The 22,743-nt window shown below is 54.1% G+C and overlaps 1 protein-coding gene across 9 annotated transcripts in view; it reads right to left on the minus strand.

Annotated features, from left to right (window-relative positions):
- MACF1 (microtubule actin crosslinking factor 1) overlaps positions 1 to 22,743 on the minus strand; it is a 134,706-nt gene that overhangs the window by 12,760 nt on the left and 99,203 nt on the right. For 6 of the 9 annotated variants that reach the window (XM_057412545.1, XM_057412551.1, XM_057412549.1 and 3 more), the window contains 27 exons: positions 18,986 to 19,147; positions 18,667 to 18,837; positions 17,133 to 17,299; positions 16,225 to 16,384; positions 15,305 to 15,631; positions 14,574 to 14,658; positions 13,160 to 13,401; positions 12,844 to 13,050; positions 12,139 to 12,258; positions 10,943 to 11,050; positions 10,380 to 10,598; positions 9,639 to 9,842; positions 7,564 to 7,795; positions 6,603 to 6,829; positions 5,553 to 5,675; positions 5,346 to 5,447; positions 4,869 to 4,970; positions 4,598 to 4,771; positions 4,339 to 4,494; positions 3,511 to 3,708; positions 3,066 to 3,194; positions 2,574 to 2,747; positions 1,649 to 1,804; positions 1,321 to 1,527; positions 1,067 to 1,186; positions 683 to 852; positions 360 to 519 (listed from right to left, as the gene is read on the minus strand). In XM_057412545.1, coding sequence (XP_057268528.1) covers positions 360 to 519; positions 683 to 852; positions 1,067 to 1,186; positions 1,321 to 1,527; positions 1,649 to 1,804; positions 2,574 to 2,747; positions 3,066 to 3,194; positions 3,511 to 3,708; positions 4,339 to 4,494; positions 4,598 to 4,771; positions 4,869 to 4,970; positions 5,346 to 5,447; positions 5,553 to 5,675; positions 6,603 to 6,829; positions 7,564 to 7,795; positions 9,639 to 9,842; positions 10,380 to 10,598; positions 10,943 to 11,050; positions 12,139 to 12,258; positions 12,844 to 13,050; positions 13,160 to 13,401; positions 14,574 to 14,658; positions 15,305 to 15,631; positions 16,225 to 16,384; positions 17,133 to 17,299; positions 18,667 to 18,837; positions 18,986 to 19,147 — 4,602 coding nt within the window. Of the gene's footprint in view, positions 1 to 359; positions 520 to 682; positions 853 to 1,066; positions 1,187 to 1,320; positions 1,528 to 1,648; positions 1,805 to 2,573; positions 2,748 to 3,065; positions 3,195 to 3,510; positions 3,709 to 4,338; positions 4,495 to 4,597; positions 4,772 to 4,868; positions 4,971 to 5,345; positions 5,448 to 5,552; positions 5,676 to 6,602; positions 6,830 to 7,563; positions 7,796 to 8,858; positions 8,868 to 9,638; positions 9,843 to 10,379; positions 10,599 to 10,942; positions 11,051 to 12,138; positions 12,259 to 12,843; positions 13,051 to 13,159; positions 13,402 to 14,573; positions 14,659 to 15,304; positions 15,632 to 16,224; positions 16,385 to 17,132; positions 17,300 to 18,666; positions 18,838 to 18,985; positions 19,148 to 22,743 lie in introns of all 9 variants that reach the window. The other 3 variants (XM_057412554.1, XM_057412552.1, XM_057412553.1) reach the window with 2 other exon arrangements.

Consider the following 22,743-nt stretch of genomic DNA (forward strand, 5'->3'; position numbering starts at 1 on the left):
AAGTTCCAGGCCCTGCAACACAGCGGCTGTGCAGGGAATTCAATGTACAAGCTGATCCAAACCCAGTCTCCGAGACGTGCTGGAGAATGGCCATGGCCAAAGTTTATCCAGGACTATAAATCCAGCCACCTTTCCAAACTAAACCTTCAACAGATCTGACTAGCAGCACCTCAGAAGAATGGAGCCCCAGCTCCTGTATCCTTCCCAGTAATGCAAAAGCTTCTTCCCACTTGTTTTGCCCTCCTTGTCCACTGCAGCAAAGCAAGGCAGCTCTGCAGCAAAGTTTCTCTCTTCTTTGGCTCTTGGGGAAGACAAACCCATCTTGTGTCTCAGAGCAGAGCTGGAAACAACACTCTCACCTTGTGAGCATCCATCAGGTTCATGACCAGATCCAGGTCGCCGTGGACAGGTTGGTCTTCAGCTAACTGGGGTTCCACCTTGTAGAGCCAGTCCACCAAGGCCTGCAGAGCATCCATGAACTGGCCAGAGAACAAGAGGGCTTCCTCCAGCTTGTGCTGCCTGAAAAGCAACATCCCCATGAACTTCCATGCACAAAGTCACCTCCTTTTGTCACGTTCCAGTGGCCTCCTCCAGCCACCCCGGGAGATGTGCCTGGTCAGTGTGTTTAGCCATTGCCATGGCCCAACAAGTGCTGTGGGTACAAGGCTGGGGCTGGACTCACCTTTCCACAGACTTGCCACACACTGTGTCCCACTTATCCCGGACTTCTCCCAGCAAATTGTCCAACTTTTGAGTGTCATCCGCAAGCAATGCTTTTTCTTTGAGGGCTCTGCCTGTTCTGATGGTGGTGTCGTAGACGGGCTGCTTCCCCCCCAGCGTCTTCTGGAACTCCTGGGAACCAGAGAGAAAGCAAAGGTGCTTCAGGAAGCCTGGCCCTGGCTCTCTGAAGTGAAGATCCCCACAGGAACGTTTTCCATGGCAGTGGTAAGCACTGACATTCCTTTCCCCTGCCCTCACAGCAGGGGAGATGCTGCCCTGCTCCCCACCCAACAAAGCACCCTTTCCCCCAGCGTTCAGCACCAGTTTTGCTTTGCCAAAACTCTACCTTGTGTTTGGAAAGCTGGAGCTTGATTTTGTCGGGATCATTGGAAATCTCCAGCTCTGAGTCCAGGTGATTCTCTGCATCCTCCAGCCAATCCACCAGTTTCTTCCAAGCTTCATGGAACTGCAAAGAAACAGGAGCCAGTCTGAAACTTAACACTGGTGGTGTCCCAAAGTCCCTGTCTGGTCCTGGGACCTCCTGCCCTCCAAAGCTGGATATACCCCAGGCTCTTGTCACACCCTTCCCATGTTTCTCACCTGCTTAGCTCGCTTCCTGGCATCATCAAGAGCCCGTCCCCGCTCCACTGAGCGCTGCACGACCTTCTCCCAGCGGGACTGGACGCTCACCAGCAGGTTCTTGATCAACACCACATCCTGCTTCTGACTGAGGAACTTCAGCTGGTTCCCAGTCTGATCCAGCTCGATGATCTGGTCCCGGTGAGCATTCACCTCATTGGCAAACACCTGCGAACGGCAAAATGCGCCCTGTGTAAGGGGAGCCGTGCCTGCGAGCAGGGCAGGTGAGGAGCCACCCTTGCTCCCTCCTGCATCCCGGCGAGCCCTTGGCTGCTGGTGGCACCGGTACCTTGTGCTCATCGATCTGGGCCAGCACGGCGCTGAGGATGAGGCTGGCCGGGGGCGCGATGTTCAGGCTCTGCTCGGCCAGCGTGAGCCAATTGATGAAATCCTGGAGGGAATTCTGGAAGTCCGTGGCCAGGGCCAGCGCCTCCTCCAGCTTCGCCTGCAGCAGCGGGAAGGCAAAAAGGGAAGGGGAAGAAAACACAGCATGGAGGGTGAGAGCTCCCGATGCGCGGCTCCGCGGACAGAGGCAGCCTTTGTGTCCCTGCTGGAACGTCCCTCTAAAGGGACCTCCTCGCCTCAGCCCGGGAACACGGCTTCTCTACCGCGGGGAGGGGGCTCTGGTGAAAGCCAACGCTTCCTTTCCAAACAAGAAGGGCCTCTGAAAGGGGAGACCTTCATGAGCACCCGAGCAAGCAGCTGCGTCACCCTCAGCTTCCTGCCAGCGGCATCGCCATGGGAGCGCGGCTCAGTGAGCTGGATGGGGTTTCAACGGCAGCAGCTGCAGCACCACACACTTATTCTGGGCTGAGACCACTGTGTGCCCTGGTTTATCTCATCGCCAGCCAAAAGCCTCGGATGGAGGCAGCTCACAGGAGGGCTCTGCCTGCTGTCTTGTGGGGGACCAACAAAGCTGTTCAAAGCGGGAGGTTTCTTCCCATTTCTCCTATTAACCCACAACAAAATTTACCCTCATCTTCTGTGGGACTTAACCAACTCTGATGACTGTCTAGAGGAAACACTAACAGTTTGACACTCAGGCAGCACAAACTCAATCTGAACAGCACAGAAAGGTGTCCAAAAGGAAACCCCAGCCTCTTCTCCTGCCCTCACCGGCTCCATCCCTCCTGGGACAACAGACTAGCAAAGCAGGGAGCAACCACTGCCAGACCAGCTCATGGGGTGAGGGCGGACATCCCCACCAACACTACCTTTCTCTCTTCCATCTTGGTGCTGACCAGGCACCACTTCTGCTCCAGCAGTGCTACGCTCTGCTCTGTCTTTGAGCCCGAGCCCGTGTCGTCGCGGTTCAGCAGCATCAGTCGCCCCTTGGCCAGCAGCTGGCTGTAGGTGTCCTCCTTGGCTTTGAGCTGGCTGTAGAGCTCCTGCAAGGGAGGCAGCACCGAGGCGTTAGACAAGGGAAGAGCTTGGAGAGGGGCCACGGCTGGCTGCAAGTCAGGGTGGTGAGAAAATGAAGCTCAGGGCAGGCAGGGAATGACAGCAGTGCGTCACTTTGAGCAGAGGAAGGTGGTTAAAGCACCACGGCACCTGTACCAGGCATCAGGTGCAGAATTATCTGCTCAAAGAGACCAGAAAAGCACTTTCCTTCCCATCAGATACAGAAGGGCAGACGTTTCAATGCTGGTATTTGACAGGAGCTTGCTGAACTAAAAGCATTAAAAAAGTCTCTCCTAGGAAATTACCATGTGGGCATTGAGCTGCTCCCGGGCAGTTTCTGGCAGCCCTCCTGTGGGTTTTGATGCCGACAATTGGCTCTCCATCCTCGTTAGCCACAGGAGGAAGTCTTCAATCTCACCATGGAAACCCTGGGCCTGTTCAGGAACACAGAATCAGGATCAGATGACATCAGCCACCATTGATCATGCGCCAGGGTTAACGCTGCGTCTGATTCAGAACCAGATAAAGAGGCAGAGCTGGAGGCACCAGGCTGGGAGATATATGGGATATCCTTCAGCACGTGTGCCTGGTCCCTGCCCTGCTTCAGAACCCTCCAGGACTAAGATTTAGGTGAAAAACTTGGCACGAAAAAGTTCCCAACATCTCTCTAAGTCTTTCCCCCTTTATTTCTTCCCCAAAGCAAAGGGGGAAGCAGCCCCAATCCACGGCACACGGGAGCACCCCCCTGACCTGCTGGAGAGTGGACTGGAGCTGCTGCTCCCGCTCCTCCGTCTTCTGCAGCACCGATTCCCAGCAGGAGTTGAGCTTCTCCAGGCGGTTCCGCAGGCTGCTGGCATCATCCCCTGCGCTCGACTCCAGCAGCTCGTTGCCTGCTTTGTTCACAGTCTCCACCGTCGCCTGGTGGGCCAGGACATCGTTCTTCAGCACCTGCAACATAAAAAGGACATGGAGCTGTTGGAACAAGTCCAGAGGAGGCCACGAGGATGCTCAGGGGCTGGAGCACTTCCTGTATGGAGACAGGCTGAGAGAGTCGGGGCTGTTGAGCCTGGAGAAGAGAAGCTGCGTGGAGACCTCAGAGCAGCTTCCAGTGTCTGAAGGGGGCCTATAGGGATGCTGGGGAGGGACTCTTCATTAGGGACTGTAGGGATAGGACAAGGGGTAAGGGGTTAAAACTGAAACAGGAAGTTTAGATTGGATCTAAGGAAGAAGTTCTTTACTGTGAGGGTGCTGAGGCACTGGAATGGGTTGCCCAGAGAAGCTGTGAATGCCCCATCCCTGGCAGTGTTCAAGGCCAGGTTGGACAGAGCCCTGGGTGCCATGGTTTAGTGTGAGGTGTCCCTGCCCATGGCAGGGGGTTGGAACTGGATGATCTTAAGGTCCTTTCCAGCACAAACTATTCTATGATTCTACAAGAGATGGGGTGGGCAAACACTGGGACACCTCAAACCATCTTGTTAATTCCTGCCCGCTCTCATGGGCTTGAGCCAACTCAAACCAGGAGAAAGGAAATCCTGCAACAGAACAGAGTGAAGATGTACCTGGAGTAGGGGTACTCACATGGTGCTTCGCAAGTTCAACCTCGATGACTTTTGGGTCTCCATTGATGGGTTTCTGAGCATCAAGCAGCTCTTCAGTGTGGGTCAGCCAGGCCATGAGCTCAGCCAATGCGTGCTGGAACTGTCCAAGTGCCAGGAGAGCTGCTTCTAACTTATGCTGGGCAAGGACAGGGATGGAAAAGGAGAGTTTAAGTGGTGAGGGAGGAGGAGCATCCCCGTGAGTTTCGGCCCCACACCTACAAGTGCCCAAATCTCTCTACCTGTCTGTGAGCAATCTTCTCGCCCAAATTCTCCCAGAGATGCTTCAGCTCTGTCAGTGGTTCCTTTATGATGTCTCTGTCTGTCTCATCTGTAGCTTTTTTTAGCATCAGTTCACCTTGGTGATTAAGCTTTTCCATCTCAATCTGCTGCTGGTAAACCTCCATCTTAAACTCCTGCCAAAACAAGCAGGACAAAAACCAGACCATAATGAATCCCTGGAGCGCGAGCGCCGTGACGCGAAGCCAGCACCGGAGAACCGGTCCCACGTACCTTCATCTCGTTCATTTGCTCCTTCACTGTGCTGAGGTCAGTGCCCACAGGAGACATGTTGCAGAGCTTGATCACGGCATTATCCAGCCAGTCAAACATGGCCTGGAAGGAGCAAAGGCATCGTTAGCAAAGGGAATGGCAACACGGGCTCCTCCTGCGGCTGCTGCCTCCATCACCCTGCAACCACAGAACTTGTCTTTCAGGGCAGAGATGCCTGCTTGATTTCCAAGCTCTTTCCTTCTCTCTCCTGCTTCCAGCAAAGGGCTCATCCTACTGCTTCATGCAGAAATGGAGTCAGATTTGGGATGACAAATACAACCAAATATCTGCTCTTCCATGGAGCTCATTGCTGAGCTCAGGCTCTACCGGAGGCTGCAAACACTTGCCCAGGAGATGTTTCCTGCTTTGCGTGAGTGCAAATCCCAGTACGACTCCAGGGAGAGGATTCACAAAGCCTACCCATACCCTGCCTCTTACCTGAAGCGTGTCTTGGTATTGCACAGCTGATTGCATGGCTTCCTCAAGCTTCTCAAGCCTCTCCTTCCATGTTTTGTTTAGATTTTCCCATGCGTTGTTCATCTGTGGAACAAGAAATTGCCCACAGAATGTATTAGGCTCTTCCAGCGGAGCTCCCACCTCCTCCTACCTGATGTTACCTGCAGGAGAGGCTGCTGGTTCTCCTACCTCATCAATGCTCTTTTTCACTTCTGGTTTCTCAGTTTCACCACAGGCAAAAATTAAGTCGGTTCCAAGGAGTCGGATGAACTCCAGCTCTTCGTGCAAGCCGTCCGTCTCCTCCTTGATGGTCTGCATGGGACACAGTGACAAGAGAAACACGTTTAGTGTTAAATGCTCTTCCAAAATCACCCTAGGAACTAAGGCACGGGCAGTCCTTCCAGCTCTGGTGTCCCGGGCCCTGGCTGACAGCCCCAGTGCCAGACCCCAGGATGGGGTTACACAGCGAGATGATGGTGTCCTGCTCACTGGCATCACCACCAGTGACCTGCTCCCAGCGATGCTGCTGGGTGCAGGGGTTGGGGGAACTCAACTAAGAACAACTGTATTTAGCTTGACACGTGCCTGGACTGCCTGGCTGAGGGTGCTGTTTAGAAGAGCCATCCTGTTTACAGGAGCATTTTGTCAATATAGGAATAAGTTGCAAAGCCAGAATGGTTTTAAAGGGAGAACAGCAAGGACAAACTTAGCAAAGCATAAAGAAATCTCTGCTGCCCAAGGTCGGAGTCAAATCCACCCGAAGTGCATTTCCCCACAAACAAGACACACATGCAAGCCTATCCAGCTTTACACCTCTCCCTGCTCTAACCGAAATCTAAACACACACTTCCCACACCAGACAGCACTTGGGGAGATGCCTCCAGTTCTGACTGGGAGCAGACCCGTGCAAACTGCCACGTCACTCGAAACAAGTGGGCACGCGAGTCTGACCGCACGCTTGATACGCTTCCTCAAACAGGAGCAGATAAAGTGATTTAGACATCCTTTCCTTGTCTGGAACAGGGGGTGGTGGTGGGCAGGGATATGCGAAACACACTTCTGCTTTTTGCCTTGTAGCTCCAAATCGCAGTGGAAAGAGCATGTCATAATCTGCCTGCCTGCCTACAGAGCCGTTTTACAACCACTTCTGGCCATGCTCCTATCTACGATCTGTCCCCGTTTAGCTTACAAGCTGGGTGCAGACAAGCTCCCGACACGGTACAGCCCCCCGGTCCTCACCTCTGCCGCTTCCACCTGCTGCTTGATGATGGAGGGGTCAATGCCTGGGCTCTCCAGGTCATGAACGATGTCCTGCGTGTCTTTGATGGTGGTCAGGAGAGCTGCCATGTCGTACCAGAACTTCTCTGCAAGCTCCAGGACATCAAGGAACTTCATTTCACGTTCCTCTGCCCGAGCTTTGATGTCTTCCCAGAAGAAGACCATCTGATCCAACTTATCCTGGATTACTGAGGAAGGGAGTGAAAACATTCAGTGGAGGAGGAAATCGTTTTACAACTCAAGAGCATTTTGCAAACGCTTTCCACTTAGAAACAGCCAAAGGAATATTCAACGGGAACTAGAGACGACCAGAACTATTAGAGCATTTACTCTGAGAACCAAGGGATGTGAGAAACTCCAGCTTGCAGCAATAAAGCCTTTATGTGCAGGCAAGCTCAGGGCAAATTTGCCCACACACTCTCTTCCAGTGAACCTCTGTTCTGGCCACCTCTAGCATGAAGTCTACGCTTGCTCGGTCCATGAGCTGGCTTTTGAGCTGCCAAAAAAAGGTGCCAATTAGTGCCAATGCTGTTGACAGGTCTTTTTGTGCTGGGGATGCTCTTTCCCTCCATTAGATGCTGAATCAACACCAGCAAATCGTTTCACAGGGGCCACCAATCGTTGCCACAAGAGACCAGCTCAGGGGGGAGGGCTCAGCTTGGCTGAGCTGAAACCTCTGCCTGAGAAGCCACAAACGCTTCTTTCTGCCCTGATACCACCCTGTCTGCTCCGGATGGAAGCAGGCATCAGACATCTCCACACGGAGCACGCATCCTTCCTCCTAAGGCCAGGAGACCCTCTGAAATACACCCCGTGGACATCAAAGCCTCCCCAACAGCGACAGAGCCGTGGTTTGGGTAGGAGAAGCTGGGCACAGCTACGAGGCCAGCCAGCACCTCCTGTTTAAGGCACCCAGAGATACCTTTTGCTGCCAGGTCCTTGTCTGCTCCCTGCGAGCGGCCGATCAGCTCTTCCCCGCGGCGTTTCAGCGCCTCGAAGGAGGGCTGCAGCTTCTCCAGCTCCACGCTGGCACTCTTGTTCTCGCTGATGCACTCCCGGATCTTCTCCACCTCGGCGGGGATGAGCGGGGGCATACGCAGGCGGGAGGAGAGGGCTTCCAGTGTCTCCAGCATGGGCTCGATCTTGTCATGGAACTGGAGAAGAACAAGTCCATTAGGGAGGGCGAGAGGAGATGAAGCAACGCTGCCTCGCTCCCTGCGTGTGCAACAGCCCCAGCGGCCTCTTGGAGAGGACAAACATTGCCTGCAATAGCAATGAGACCTGGAGCCTCCTGTTCGTGCCTGCCTCGGCTCTCCTCTGCTGCCAACAGCCCCAGGCTGCCCCAGCTCAAACCACACACAAGCCACAGCCTCACAGAGCCAGCACGGGCAACTGTGAACCAAACACAGCAGCGATTTATCACCAGATTCAACCCTTCAAAACCTCCCATTTTTGGCTGCTGCAGATGGGCAGCGTGGTACCAAAATCCATTCCCGGTTGTTTGAGCATCTGTGCAGAGATGCTGCTGGAAAAGCACCGTGTCTGGTGCTGATGGAATCTCCACTTTGCAACGGCAGCAGGATATGGCCCCGGCAGGAGCAGGAGCTGGTGAAGGCTGCATGCATGGGGAGGAGCGAGCTGCCACGGTGCTGGGTCTCTGACCAAAGCAGAACCGGAAAGCCAAGAGTGACAGAGGATGGGGTCTAGCAGGGTTCACTGCTATTGTCTTCCTTAAGAAGAAAAGTCAACTTTGGCCTTAAAGATCCCAAAGCATCTCTGCTGGAGGAGGACAGCTCTGTGCTCCGACTGCCAGCTCCAGGCCCTCCCTGCAGGACACCAGTGCTGGTGGTGGCCAAACCCAGGCTCCAACAGCAGAGAGGAGATGGGCTCTGGGTGCAAAGTTGATCTGGGACACGCTGGCTCAGCCAAGAAGCAGGAGCAAACCAGCAAGTGCAGCCAGAGCAGAAAGCTCTGAGCATCAATGTAAAAGCAAACCCTCTGCTTTGCAGGAAGCATTCCCAGCGGAAGCTTGGCCAATGGCTGTAACCAGGCGGCAACGCAACAAAAGCCATCTCAGAAACGGGATTTCAGGCCCCCGGAGTTAACTTTCAAGCATGTTCTGCTCAGCTGTGCATGGACCAGGACTAGAGGTCCGGGTGTAAATCAGAATCAGCCCAAAGGAAGAGTGTAAGTGAGGATGGGTGGTGTGGGGCTTACCTCCGTGATCTGCAATGGTGGGGCGCAGTCAACACAAGAATGAAATGGGACCATGTGGGGAGGACGGGCACAGGCAGCAACACACACAGATAACACATTCCACAATGGGAGTGAGAGATGAGACGGGAAGGGGGGGTGGAGGGGAAAAACTCGGAGTTAATACAGTGCAAACCAAGAGAAGTGACTACACAATACAGGAGTAAAAAACACCCAGACATGACAAAAACCAACTGTGCTACTAACACAGGGGGAAATGAAACACAACCAGGGGGTCATAAACCTCCAGTGGCAGGAACTCTTCACCCCCTCTCTGGACTTTAGCACCTACAGCCCTTCCTTTCATATCTCTGCTCCTGTTGCCATCGACCTCCTCTGGAGATGCCCAGACCCTAGAGATGACCGTTAACTCGCCCATACAAAAGAGCACATGGCTGTTCACTGCACACACAGCTTATCAGAAAGGAAACTTATCTCTCCAAGCTCTTTCAAGAGGCCCTTTCAACCTTGGGTGGATGCCAACACAGCCCCTTTGAACGAGCATCATTACTGAGGTTGTAAAACTTTATTACCCTATTTACTATGTCAGGACTCCAACGCCTTCTCCCCTCCTTTCCCAGCCAGTGCTGAGTGGCAGGAAACTACCCCGGAGGTGTCTGACCACACTGGGCCTTAGAAAGGGTTTTACAACTGTAACACTCAGAATGAAACCACATTTCAAAGCCCGTGGCTCCCCTGGGACACTGTGATAAGAGCACTCAGCACCACGGCACCGCAGCATACCTGGGTGGACTGCGAGACGGCTTCGTCGAGCGCCAGAGCCCGCTGACACACCTCCTCCTTGATTCTGGCATACATGGCCTCTGCTGTGCAGTATTTCTTCTGCACCATCTCCCCTTCCTCGGGGTTCAGGTCCTTGAGCTGCGGCCCGATTTTCAGCAGCTTGTCAATATGAGGTTTATGCTCAGCAATGGACTCTCGCAGTTGCTAGGGAATAGAGGGGATAAAACCCACATTTGTTTAGAAACCTGCCGAAAGCTGCTGCCTCTGTTGCATGAGACACTCCAAACGCAGCGATCCTATCTCGTAGTGAACTCATGCTGGGGATTTCTTGACCCAGCATCTGCCAAGCACATGGCACTCGCCGCTTCCTAACATGGCTTTGGCACAGTCTGCCCGGCTCCCTCCCCTCCCCATGGGGAACACCACAGAGAAAGCTTTGCAGCTCTCTCCCCTAAAAGCACAAAGCAGTTTTCCCTGCCACGATCAGGCAGGAGATCCGAAGGCAGCCTGGCTCCCTTGGGTGCCATCTGTATTTCAGTAAGAAGGGCTCCAACATATCTAGTGATTTTCACACGGTACACTCATGGCCAATATAATATTGTATTATACAGGCAGGATGCCCAAAAAGAAGAGAATGGGGGGAAAAAATCAGAAAAAAAACATGAAAAACCCCTGTGGGAGCTGTGCCTCCATTAAGGTAGAACTGATGGTACCCGAGATGCCAACGCCGCATCCCCTTACCCTCATGTCCTCCTGCTGCTGCTTGAGCTGCTCGTGATCGATGGCCGGAGGGGGCAGCTGGGAGATGAGGGCTTGTGTCTCCTCGATCCATGGGTTCAGCTCCTCATAGGTCTCCCAGAACTGGTTGACCAGGACCTGGGCACGCTCCAAACGGGTGTAGCGCTCCGAGTTGAGCTGGCTCACGGCTTCGTACTGCTGCACCAGGGACTCGGTTTTCTCCTAAAGGAAAGGAGGGAGGGGAGTTATAGGCAGGGACGGAAAGGGACCAGGCCAAGCACCAGGGCATGCCGTGAGCTCGAAGAGCTGAGGTGCCTTTGGTGGCCTTCCACGTGCACAGGCTGTAATTCCAATTAAAGCAGCCTCAGAAATCTCTGCTCCCCCCAAGCCCAATCCCCAAACACTGCAATAAAACTATGCAATAAAGCAGAGCAATAAATGCAAAGAGATTTCTGCCAACACTGGTGGGAATTCCTAAAGATGGAGCCATTAGAAACTACTTCAGCCTGTGAGCAAGCTGAGCACTCACCCCTCTCCGTCCCTCCCCATCACAGAGCGGGGCTCACCTGGAGAACAGCTTTTTGTTCCTCGCCGCACGTCCCAAAGATCTCACTGCGCTGGCTGAACAGCTCATCCATGGAGTCTTTGTGCCGAATAATGTCGATGGAAAAAGCCTGCGGGAAGGAAACATCCAGAGAAAGGAAAGAAATCAGAGCTGAGCCTGATTTCTCCCCCTCGACCCATCCATGGGAGCTCAGCAGTGCAGGGACTGTGCAGAACTCGGCACAAGGTTCCTGCAGCACATGGAAAACCTGGCTGAAAGTGCAGATTACAGCATGGGTTTCTCATGACTCATCCGCATTGACCTCTGTCTTTTAAAGGCCTGAGGAATCAGCCCAGCTCCACACCAGAGGAAAAGCTCAACCCTCCATTCATCACTCAACATGGTAACTCCCAAAACATCACTCTCCAGAACTGCATCTACCAATAACTTTGCCATTCCCAAGGTCCACGCGATGAGCAGCGGGAAGCCAAGCTGAGCTCAATTTAACTTGATACTCAATGGTTCAGTCCCCTCCCTTAGAACAATGTCTTATGTTTCCTTTTTGTTTTCAAGCCCAATAAGCCCGTGCTCTGCTCTGATCGCTGAGGCTGGCGAAGGGAAGAAAAGGGCCGTTTATATTTAAAGTGCTGTTCTTTCAGGCCCTTTGAGATGAGCTCATCTCGAAGATATAACACCCCCCCAGCGCCTCTTTGTTCCACGTCTGGCTGCCAGGAGGGAACCGAGTCCCTCACTGCAAGGAACAATGAGCAAAAAGCAAATGTAAAAGCACCCTCATTAATCAATAGATACTTTTCTCTGAACCCTTCCTGCTGCCAGCGCCTCCAAGATCCACGGAGAGCTGCTCCAGTGGATACATGGAAAGCCCTTGAAAGTACAGCGAAGAGCACCCATCCAGCCCTAAACAGCCATGACAGGACACAAGGCTTCTTCCTTTAGAAGCCCAACATTTTGTTTCTCTAAATTGTCTTTCTCCCTTGTTTTTTCCATCTGCTTACCAAGGACAAGTGCTGGAATCTTTCCTGGTGCTCTGGGCTCAGCACCATAAACCCCAGGGTAAACCCCCTGAACCCTAAGCCATCACCCAAACCACAACCCATCACCCAAACCCTATCCCATCACCCAAACCCTATCCCATCACCCAAAGCCCATCCCATCACCCAAAGCCCATCCCTCTTCACCAAGCAAGTGCTTTCGTACCTTCTGCACCTGCAGCTGGGCTGTTGTCTGGTCCTGCTCCAGGCGGATGGGACCGAGAGCCATCAGCTTCCGCTTGGTCTCAGCCACCCAGGCCAGCTCCGCGTCGGCCGCCTGCTCGTACTGGACCACGGGAGAGGACAGGCAGCACAGGTTAGTGATGGGCAGCAGGGATGGAGCACGCTGGGGAGGGTGGGAGAGATGGGGGACCCAGAGGGATGTAGGGGAACAAACGTCTTGCCAGGATGTGGGGAGAAGGGGACACTGGGGTGGACACAGTTTTCTGAGAGCTCCACAGCCTCCACTCTGTGGAGAACAAGCCTTGCTTGAGAGGACTGTTCACCTGGAACAAATCCCTGTGCTATCACAACACGGGATGATGCTCTTCCAGGCCTGAAAGTCACCTGTCATTGCTTTTACACCTTCTCCATCACCCATGCGAGCTAAAGCCCGCAGGCGGGATAACACAGTGCTGCACCAGAGTTATCCAATCCAAACCACACACAGTACGATGGGTCAGAAACCAGCCTGGCTGCCACGCACCGCTGGTGGGGCCCATTCATTTCTTGGCATTCCCAATGGGATCTCCCTCTCCTGTTGTGCTGTGCTCTCACAACCACCATGCCGCATGGGCTGGAGCGGTGCTGAGCCGCTCGCTCCCGCTCTCCCAAGCAACCCCATCAGTCTCCAGTGGGGTTATTAAATTACCTGTTGAGACCTCTGAATAGCAGCATCGATTTCTTCCACTCTCTGCTTGATGGTGTCACTGACCAGCTTGTAGCGCTCGTTGGTGTCGGACACCAGCTTGTCCAGCCCTTCCCGGGCTCGCCAGGGAACCAGCTCCAAGAGCGCTCGGCTCACCTCATTCACCGTGTCCAGGACGAGCCTGTGCTCCATCACCTCCTTCTTCAGCTCCTGTGGAAGGCACCCATGGACACCCAAGAACATCATCCCCCATCCTCTCAACACAGCAAGCAAATCCCTGCTGTCTCCCACCCTCGCGTTGCCCGGGTGCTGCTCCCACCTTTTGCCTCTGCTGGAACTGGGGTATCTGCTCGCTGGCTGGGGACTGTCCCCCGCTGGAAGCCAGCTCATCCTCCACGCTGCTCATCCAGCTCGTGAGCTCCTCGTGCGTGGACTGGAACTTGGTGGCCAGCTGCCGAGCCTGCTCCAGCGTGCGCAGCGCCTTGGAGCTGGCGGCGGTGATGTCCGAATAGCGGGTCTTGATCCCATCCAGCTTCTCCTGGATCAGCAACACCTCCTCCCCTGTGAGACAGCACCAAGGGGCAAATGATGCTGGGGCTGTGGGTGCTGAAGGAAGGTTTAAGCAGCAACCTGCCCTGTTCTCCCCTGTTTGGATTAGAGGCTGGAGAAGCTCTGCTCTGGAGCCAGGCTGAGAGAGCTGGGCTGGGGCAGCCTGGAGAAGAGAAGGCTCCTGAAGGGGAGACCTGAGAGCAGCTCCAGTGACTAAAGGGGCTGCAGGAATCCTGGAGAGGGGCTTGGGACAAGGGCCTGCAGAAACAGGCCAAGGGGAATGGCTTTAACCTGCCTGAGGGGAGACTGAGATGAGCTCTTAGGCAGAAGCTCTTCCCTGTGAGGGTGCTGAGGCACTGGCACAGGGTGCCCAGAGAAGATGTGGCTGCCCCATCCCTGGAAGGGATGCAAAGTGCAGCTTTGCAACCTATTTTAACAGCCAGGAAGCTGCTCTTAGAGCTGACACTCTCTACCAGCCAGCACAACATCCCTGGAACAGGATGGGATCATGCTGCGAAGCCTGGCTTTGCCACAAACCCCAAAACCACCATAACTCAGCTCTCAAGTACCAAGAAAAAAAAGGTCCAGTTCACTCTTTACTGCTATTCCCAAGGGGACAAGAGACTGCGAGCCAAATTCTTTCTAATCACTCTTCCTGCTGCACGGCTCCCACAGGGACAGAGGCCTGGACATCTGCTCCGAGCAGACCACATCTGAAGGAAATGCATCGCCCCGACCTTTCTTCCCACTCAGAAACACAAACTCGCACCCACGTGGCAACAGCAACAAATGCTCAGCATGGGAAAGCGATATTAGGAAAGGGCCGGGTGTATTTTTAACCTCTTTCCATGTGATTTAGCAGCTGGATGCAATGGGAAAACCCTCCCTCGCGTTGCAGGGCTGCTTAGCACAGAGCATCGCCACGCTGGTGGGAATCACCCGCGCACCGAGCTATGAGACTTGGGACCAAGGGAGTCCAAAGGATTAAGCTGGAGCACTTTGTGGCTCTGGATGCAAACCAGCTCCTTTGGGAGCATCCAAAAAGAAATGAGACCTCAGGAAGAACATCCTCCCTCAAAGAGAGTATCACTGCAGAGCATGGGCTTCCCAGGGAGGATCGTGGGGAGGACAGGGGCTTCCCAGACCCCCCCATCAGCCAGAGCATCCCCAGCTCTTCGTGGTACCTGTGGTTTGCTTCAGAAGAGCTTGCCCGTTTCTAATGGCTTGGTCCACATTCTTCTTCCTGTTGACAATTTCCTCATTCAAAGCCTGGAGGGAAAGGCAGATTGGGGTTATCCTCCTGCAGGCAGGTCCCTGTGTCCTGCCAGCCAGAGATGCTAAGGAGAGCATGAAGTGCTCCTCCTGAGTATGGGAAGGGTGAACATCAGATGTGGTACTTGTCCAGACATCCTGCTATGGGCATAACTGGGACTTCTAGGACCAAAAGGCTCCAATCTTAGAGCAAACCCAACCCAACCCACTGGATCTGTGTTAGCAAAGAACTCGCCCTTGTATTAGACATAACCTCACTTCTGAAAGGAACTTCCATGGCCCCAGGAGCGGAAGCAGACGCTCCCTCGGTGGCCAGCCTGCCTTGGAAAACCCACTGGGCTTTTCAAGCTCGCATTCTTGGAAACAGCATCCAGCTTCCTAAAGGCATGGGGTGGCCAAGCTTGCCCAGACATTGTTCACAAAGCAGATGAATAACTGGATGTTTTCCCCTCTGGGAAACCTGGGTTTTGGGGCCATACCGATTGTTTTTAACACATGAAAACTCTTTATGCTTCTCCAAGCCTAGAAGTGGAACCAGGAGTGGAATGAGCTATGTCAAATTAAAGTCAGACCAGAACTGGCACTAAAGACAGAGAAATGCAACCAAATAAACAACATAAACATGGAAGAAAATGGAAAATACCAGCTGGTCGGCATGCTGCTTCTGCAGGACGTCCCGTTTGTAATCCTTTACGGATACCGAGCCGAGCTTGTCCTCGACCTCAGCCAGCCAGTTGAGCACTTCCACCTCCTCCTCCCCAAAGAGCCTGGCGTTCGATAGCGCCTGATCCAGCAGCGCTGCCTTCCGGCAGCACCGCTCCTGGACCTCGCCGTAGCGGCTCTGCAGAGACTCCAACCTCTCTGCCAGCAGCCTGCGCTCAGCGGCACAGCTCAGGGAGGAGAGGGACTGCCCGACCCCGAGCGCCCGGGCCACGTCGCCCGCATGGCTCTCTATCTCTTCCTCTAGAGCCTGAATGGCGGGAGGATAAAATGGACAACAGAAAGGAAAATGAGTGAGCAAACCAAAACTAAAAATGGAGAACACAACCAAACGAACGCAAAAGGGGAAACGGAAACAATGAAATGTGATTGACGGGATGGAGGAGACACGAAACCCATCCGTGAATGGGCACGCTGCAACAGAATAAAGGAAAGGTTTCACACCAAGTTGGGAGCACATCTCTGAGGTGCAGGGACCGAGACTGATATTCAAGGAGCATCTGGACAAAGCTCTTGGTTGGATGGTTTGGTTTTAGGTAGTCCTGCAAGGAGCAGGGAGTTGGACTCGATGATCCCTTCCAACCTGAGATATTCTGTGACTCTTTGAAACACAAGAGCAGGAATGGGTTTTCTATCCAGAGCCGGACAGGCTGCAAGGCGCAAAGACATCAGTTTGGTATTTACCCGCCCTGAGTTAGGGTTTGGAGCCTTCTCTGTACATAAAGCAGCCTGGGTACCTCCCTGCGTACTTATTTGTGCCCAAAACCCCCTCGCTGGGGCAGAAACAACCACCTGAGCAGGACCTGAGAGCAATCACTTCCATCAGCAGCTCCTGGGTCCTACCTTGTGCCGACTGATCTGCTGCTGGATTTTGGCAGTCTGGGTGCCGATGGGCTCCGAGTTGGCCAGTTTCTTCTCTGTCACGGAGAGCCAGTCCGACACGGGCTCCGTGGTCTCGTGGAACTGCTTTGCCAGGACCAAGATGTCCTCCAGCTGCTTCTGCCTGCAGTGAGGAATAAAGCACTAAGGAGCAGCTCCCTGTTGGAGCCAGGCTTTGAGTATTAGGGAGAGGGAACCAAAGCAGCCCTCTTCAGAGCAAGGTGGGGACGCTGTCATTCAAGCTGCAAAGGCAAGGACAAAAATCAGCGTGGGGAAACTGCAAAATAAACTGATTCGTGCAGCAGTGCCTTTGGGTCCAGTTCATCCCCCTGGGAAAGAGGCAGAAAGGCTCCCTCACTGGGCTGCTTTACACCCATTCCCATCATTATCTTGGAGATGCTCTGACATGCTCAGCTTGTGGCCGGGCTCTTGGTGTTTGGGAGCTGCTGAGCTTCTGTTCAAAGACATTCCAGCACTGATACAAGTCTTATATGGGCAGTCCCATCTTGGCAGGGATCTAAAACACTGGGAAGGTCAAACGGGGCCTTCAGAAGTGATTTCATAACCTCAAAAATTAGCTTATGTAGCAACAAGCGACTCACAAATGAGATTCAGGCAGCAGGAAGGTGTCAACAGGATGCTGCTGCTCGAGCTAAACGTTAAAGCTTAAAGGAATAAAAATAACATCCATCCCCTGCAGGGAATTTATTTAATCCGAGCTCTTCCCTGCCATTGGAAGCCACCGCTATCAGCTTCAGCTCCCGGACTGCCTCTGATTTCCCCTGTTTTCCAGCTGTTTCCAGGATGTGTCTGCACACAAACCCCCGCCAGCTTCCCGCACGTGGGAGCCCAGAGGCTGAGCTGCCCCTCACCTGCCGGCCGCGCTGCCCAGCAGCCCTGCCCAGCGCCGCTCCAGGCTCTCCAGCTGCCCCACGATCTTCTCCCGGTCCGCGGGCTCTGCCGACTGCGCGATCCGGCCGCCTTCCGCCTGGATCATCTCCACGGTGGCTTTGCGATCGTCCAGGAGGCGCTGGAGCAGCTTTACAGCATCAGCAGTGAGACCAAAGGAGCAGGGTTACCGGGCTGGAGCAGCAGAACCAATTCTAGCCCTCAGAGAGGTGGCATCTCTCATTGTGGCTGAAAACCACTTGTAAGGATGGGGCTAAGGCCAAAGCCAGCCCCGTGGGTCAGCCTCTGCCATCAAAACCAGTTTAAAACTAATAATAACAACATAATGAGATGCTTTAATTTGGTCAGCCCTGAAGTGGTCAGGCAGTTGGACTAGATGTCATCGTAGGCTCCTTGCAACTGAAATATTTTATCCCATTCCATTCTATCCCATCCTGTTAAATTCTATCCCGTTCCACTTTATCCCATTCCATTCGATCCCGTTCAGTCCCATTCTATTCCAATTTCTATTTGAAAAGAAATTCAAAGCACTTCTGCACCGGGGAAGTTTTCAAAGGCTTCCCCCGTATCACCCCCTAACTTATGGGGATCATGTTTTAACTTCCACTTCAAATACATCTCCTCTTCAGAGCCTCAAGACATCGGGCCAAGCCCTGGTAAGAATTCATTTCTGAGATGTTTTACTATGACCACACTTGAACTTTCCCTCGCTGGCTCACAAGGGCAGGCGCCAACCCAGGCTGTTATCTCTGCAAACACCAGCGTGCCTCAGGCCGGGTCTTACAGTTTGTCCAAATACCCAAACCAGTGCCTACAACAGCAGCTTGCTCCTGACACAGCAGAACTGCCACCACAAACAGAAGGCAGGGCTGGAAAAACACGGCCGACCAGCAAAACCAGCAGCAAACTTCAAGAGGCAGCAGGAGGGTAAAGCAACGCTGGTGACTGGGACAGCAGAGATAGCAAGTGTGGTCAAAGGAGCTACCTGCTTATTACATTAGGATGTGGGAATCCAGAAGATCCACCACAGAATCATAGAACAGTTTGGGTTGGAAAGGACTGAAGATCATCCAGTTCCAACCCCCTGCCATGGGCAGGGACACCTCACACTAAAACAGGTCACCCAAGGCTCTGTCCAACCTGGCCTTGAACACAGCAAGGGATGGAGCATTCACAGCTTCCCTGGGCAACCCATTCCAGTGCCTCACCACCCTCACAGTAAAGAACTTCTTCCTTATATCCAATCTAAACTTCCCCTGTTTCAGTTTTAACCCGTTACCCCTTGTCCTATCACTACAGTCCCTAAGGAAGAGTCCCTCCCCAGCATCCCTATAGCCCCCCTTCAGATACTGGAAGCTGTTCTGAGGTCCCTGTGAAAGAAGCAGGCTTGTGGACATCCCAGATAGGCTTTGCTGTTACAGCTGGTCCCCAAAACACTGTCTGGCTGTGCAGGGCTCCCGGTCCCACTGAGCCTGTTGTCACCCTGTGCTTGCTCACCTTCTGCTCCTGGATCTGGGCTTTCACCACCTTGTACTCAGCAGAGGGAGGTTTCTGGTTGGAGATGAGCTCCTCGGTGTCTGCCAGCCAGCTCAGCAACGGCTCCAGGGCATCCTGGAACTTCCCGCAGTGCAACAGGGCCTCCTGCAGCTGAGCAACTCGCTGGGCCACCTGTACCCCAAATACAACCCCACCGCACCGTCAGGCTGCTGATGCATTGACACCGGAGCCTCAGCTCCTTGCCAATGACCCCCTTCTTCTACCAGACCCCAACAGGGCCCAGAGGATCTGGTTACAGCCCCCCCTGCCATGCTCTCACCTTCTTGTTGAGGGTATTCCAGCGGGTGTTGATTTCTTCCATGTCATGCTCCAGCCCTTGGACATCACAGTTTTTCCCGGCGCTTTGGATGAGTCCCTGACCAACTCCATTGACCTGCTGTAGTTTTAGCTGGAGAGGATCCACTTGCTCCTTCTGGAACAGCTAGGAATGGGAAGGGCGGGAGAGAAAAGGTGTTTGTAATCCACGAGATGCTCTTAAAGCCCCTCCAATCATTCAGATACAAAAGGCTTTCTTCTCTAGAGGAGATGCAGAAGCTCCTTGCAGTGATTTCATTGGAGTTGCACAAGTTTGAACTCCTCCCTCGCCTTGACCCAGTAACACAGATGCCACTAGTGTGGAGCACAGCTTGGGATCTATAAGCATCCACCTCTGCTTTTAAATGGGTAAATCCCCTTTTTCCAAGCACTGGGGCAAGGTGGAAAGAGCAAATGGGTGAAGAAATGAGAGCACTGGCTCTGGCCAGCCACCAGATTGGGAAACGATGCTCCTGGGGGAAAACCTAAAGCAATTCTCACAGTGATGCTGTTGAGAACAGAGACCTGACATCATAGGAGTTTGTTAACCACAAAATTACAGACACCATGAAGCCGGCTGTGTTTCGAAAGACAAAGGCAATGAGCAATGAATGTGCCAGTCATTTACTGCACCACGCATTTGGCATGGTCCTGCCTGGGAATCCTGTGGGGAAAAGCTTTTCAGAACACAAAAGATGCGATAGGGAAGGGGGAGGAGAGCGGATGAAGCACCCCATTGTGAAGAGAGGCAGCAGGGCAAATCCTGTTCCCTGGAAGGAGATACATGCTTTTATCAGAGTATCAGAGCTGGGGATCTGCTCTAACCGTGCTGACGGCCGCCCTGCATGGTCCCTGCAGCCGCACAGCCCGGTCCCAAGGGACAAACCTGGGAAAACCAAAGGAAAAGAGGCCCTCCATCACTTCCTCTGGTCCCTTGGACCACGAGCCCACCCAGAGCACAAATCACCCTGCACCCAGCGCTGGGCAGGAGCGGAGCCCTCAGCCCTGGCACAGCACCTTCTCTTTGGGAAGCAGAGGGATCGCAGGCAGCTGCCTGCTTCCTCATGTGCCACAGACTGAATGGACACTGACGGCATCAAGGAAGTCCCACTCGGATGCAGGATCTCTCCTAACAGAGCAGCAGCTCATGGATGGCACAGCTCTGCGGACCCAGCAGACGCTTGGCCTCCAAAGGAACACAAGGCAGGCGAAACCTCCCCCCACAAACACACACAAAGTCCCCAGCCCAAGCAAAGGGGCTGCTTTGACTTTCTTTGCCTCATTTCCCAAGTGATTTCTTCCCATCCAGGAGCTGTTTGCTCCAGGAAAATTATGCCACGGTTCTAAGAAACAAACAGTGACACGGAACCAGCGATGCCCTGGCTGCTGCTCCCGTGGCTGTTTATATCTGGAGCCGGCTGCCAGAGCAGCCAAAGCCACAAAAGGACCAGGCTGATAAGTCTGGCATGCAAAAAAACAAACTCCAGGGCTTCGGAGCAGGGCAGGAGCCCTGAGCAAACCCGGCCACAGGCACCTGCACCATGCATCGCTGCGCAAGGATCCCTACAAAGGCAATCACAGCCACAGCCCGAGGAGCGAGCACGGCCAACACATTGTGTTTCATTGCTCATAAAAGATTCCAGTGATTTAGTTCATTAACCTCACGGTGACTCAGCTTTGAGGCTCATATTTAATATCTATTTGCTGGGCAGGAGAAGGCGCAGAGTGAGGCGTCCCCCCTGGGCAAAGCGGCTGGACAGACGTCTTGGCAAGCAGAAGGACATCTGCTCCACTCCCAGCAATGCCTCCCAAAGCAGCTTCCCAAAGCATCCCTTCACTTTCTGCTTCCTCCATCACCTTCACTCCTTAACCCCACCGCTGCCAAACCCGGGGCCTGGCCCCGAAGCAGGAAGAACCAGCACAGACCCAGAGCTGGCAATGGCTTCAACAGCGTTTGAGCAAGGCAGAGATTTATGGGGTTAACAATGAGATGCTGCACTTGAAACAAGGGTTCCTCCAGCAAGGACACACTGACACCAAAGAGGCAAGAACCCAAGAGCTCTGCTTCCTTGCCAAGGTCCACATTGGGTGCCCCAGCCCATGCTCACATGGACCCCCCCATGTGAGAACATCTCTCCAAGCCTCTCCACGTGTGTTTTCCACACACGTGGCACAGCCCAAAGGATGAGGAAATGCCACCCAATTGGGATTTTCGGCGCTGTCTAACTTCTGATGTCTCCTTAGTGATATCGCTCCTAATCCAGATGGCAGGAAAGCAGCACTTGGCTGTGGGAACTCCACCACCGAGGTCTCTCCAGGCAAAACTATGGCACAGCAAAGCAAATCCCCAAACACCAGAGCGAATCTGAGCCCTTCCAGAGCCCCAGCACCTCCGTGCTCACTTAAAAAGCTGCAGCAAGCAATGACTACCCAGGACAGGAATTATTTGCACTTAATTTGTTTCACAGGATTCTCTCTTCCAATGCATTTTCTGCTTCAGAGACAGGAACCACCCCGCCAGGACCTGGCAAAAAGGTTTTTCTCAAGCCTGTGATTTACATTGGGGTGACCATAATGTACTTGGAGAAGCTAAAACAGCTTAAGACAATGGTTTAGGTCATCGAGCAGCAGAAGCCCTACTTACAAAAACACACAACTCCCCCCCACCCCGGCCCCGAAACACTTTGCTTCCCAAATCCAAGCTGAACTCCGGAGGGAGGAGGCTGTTTGGGAGGCAGATCCTGTCCTTGTGTTCTTAAGTTCCCATCTCCCACCCACCCCTCGAGCACAAAATAAACCCCGTCCAGGCAGCAAATACCTCGTTATCTGGAACGAATCCATCCCGTGGAGCTGGAGGCCCCTCTGCGAGGAGAGCGGTGGCCAGGGGGGGTCCCTCCGTGTCCGCAGGCACCGACCCCTCACCGGGCGCCGGGGAACGGCTGCAGGGATGGAGGGTGTCCCCCGGGGGGCTCTGTGCCAGGCAGGGTGCACCCGGCGGCACGCATGGCTCTGGGGAGCTGGGTCCTTCCAAAGGGGGCAGGAAGGTAAAGGAGGGCCCCTCCATGGCACCATCCCAGGCTGCCGCATCCAAAGCGGACGCTCCCACCGTGGGGTCATCCTCCAAAGCCAGCACTTTGGCGGATAGCTCCTCCGGGACGGGCGGCACAACCGCGGTGGCAAAGTCATCTGGATCCCCCAAGGCCACTGCTGGCCCCACCACTGACAGCAGCACAGGGCCACCGCCAAGATCCCCAACACTGGAGACGAGTGGGTCGCCTGCTTGTGGTGGCACGGCGGCAACAGGCACATCAGCAAATGGTGGTGGAGCATCCAGAAGCTCTTCCATTGCCAAGGACATGGCAGTGGTGGTGGCATCTGGAGATAGGTGCTCAATACATAGTTCCTCAGCACCCATGGTGGGATACCCGGTGGCTGGTGGAGTCTCCTGAGCCCGGAGCTCTGGGACAGCCACATCCCCTGGAGCAGAGAGCCCTCCAACATCCCTTAGGATGGCATCGGGAGCAGGCTGCCCCACCATGGGTGATGTGCTGGGAAGCTCCTCCAGGGCTGCTGGGCTGGCTGCACATGGGACCCCATCACCCAGCACCATGGCACAGCACCGTGCTGCTGACTGCCCCTCCCAGCCACCGGCAAACAGCAAGTCCAGGTCTCCCGGCTGCAGGATGGCGGCTGGTGCATCCCTGTGCATGATGGCCACCTCCA

The sequence above is a fragment of the Pezoporus wallicus genome, unplaced genomic scaffold (assembly GCF_028554395.1).
Source record: "Pezoporus wallicus isolate ANWC-B61680 ecotype Strahan unplaced genomic scaffold, APGP_CSIRO_Pwel_v1 contig_12604, whole genome shotgun sequence".
NCBI classification, from domain to species: domain Eukaryota; kingdom Metazoa; phylum Chordata; class Aves; order Psittaciformes; family Psittacidae; genus Pezoporus; species Pezoporus wallicus.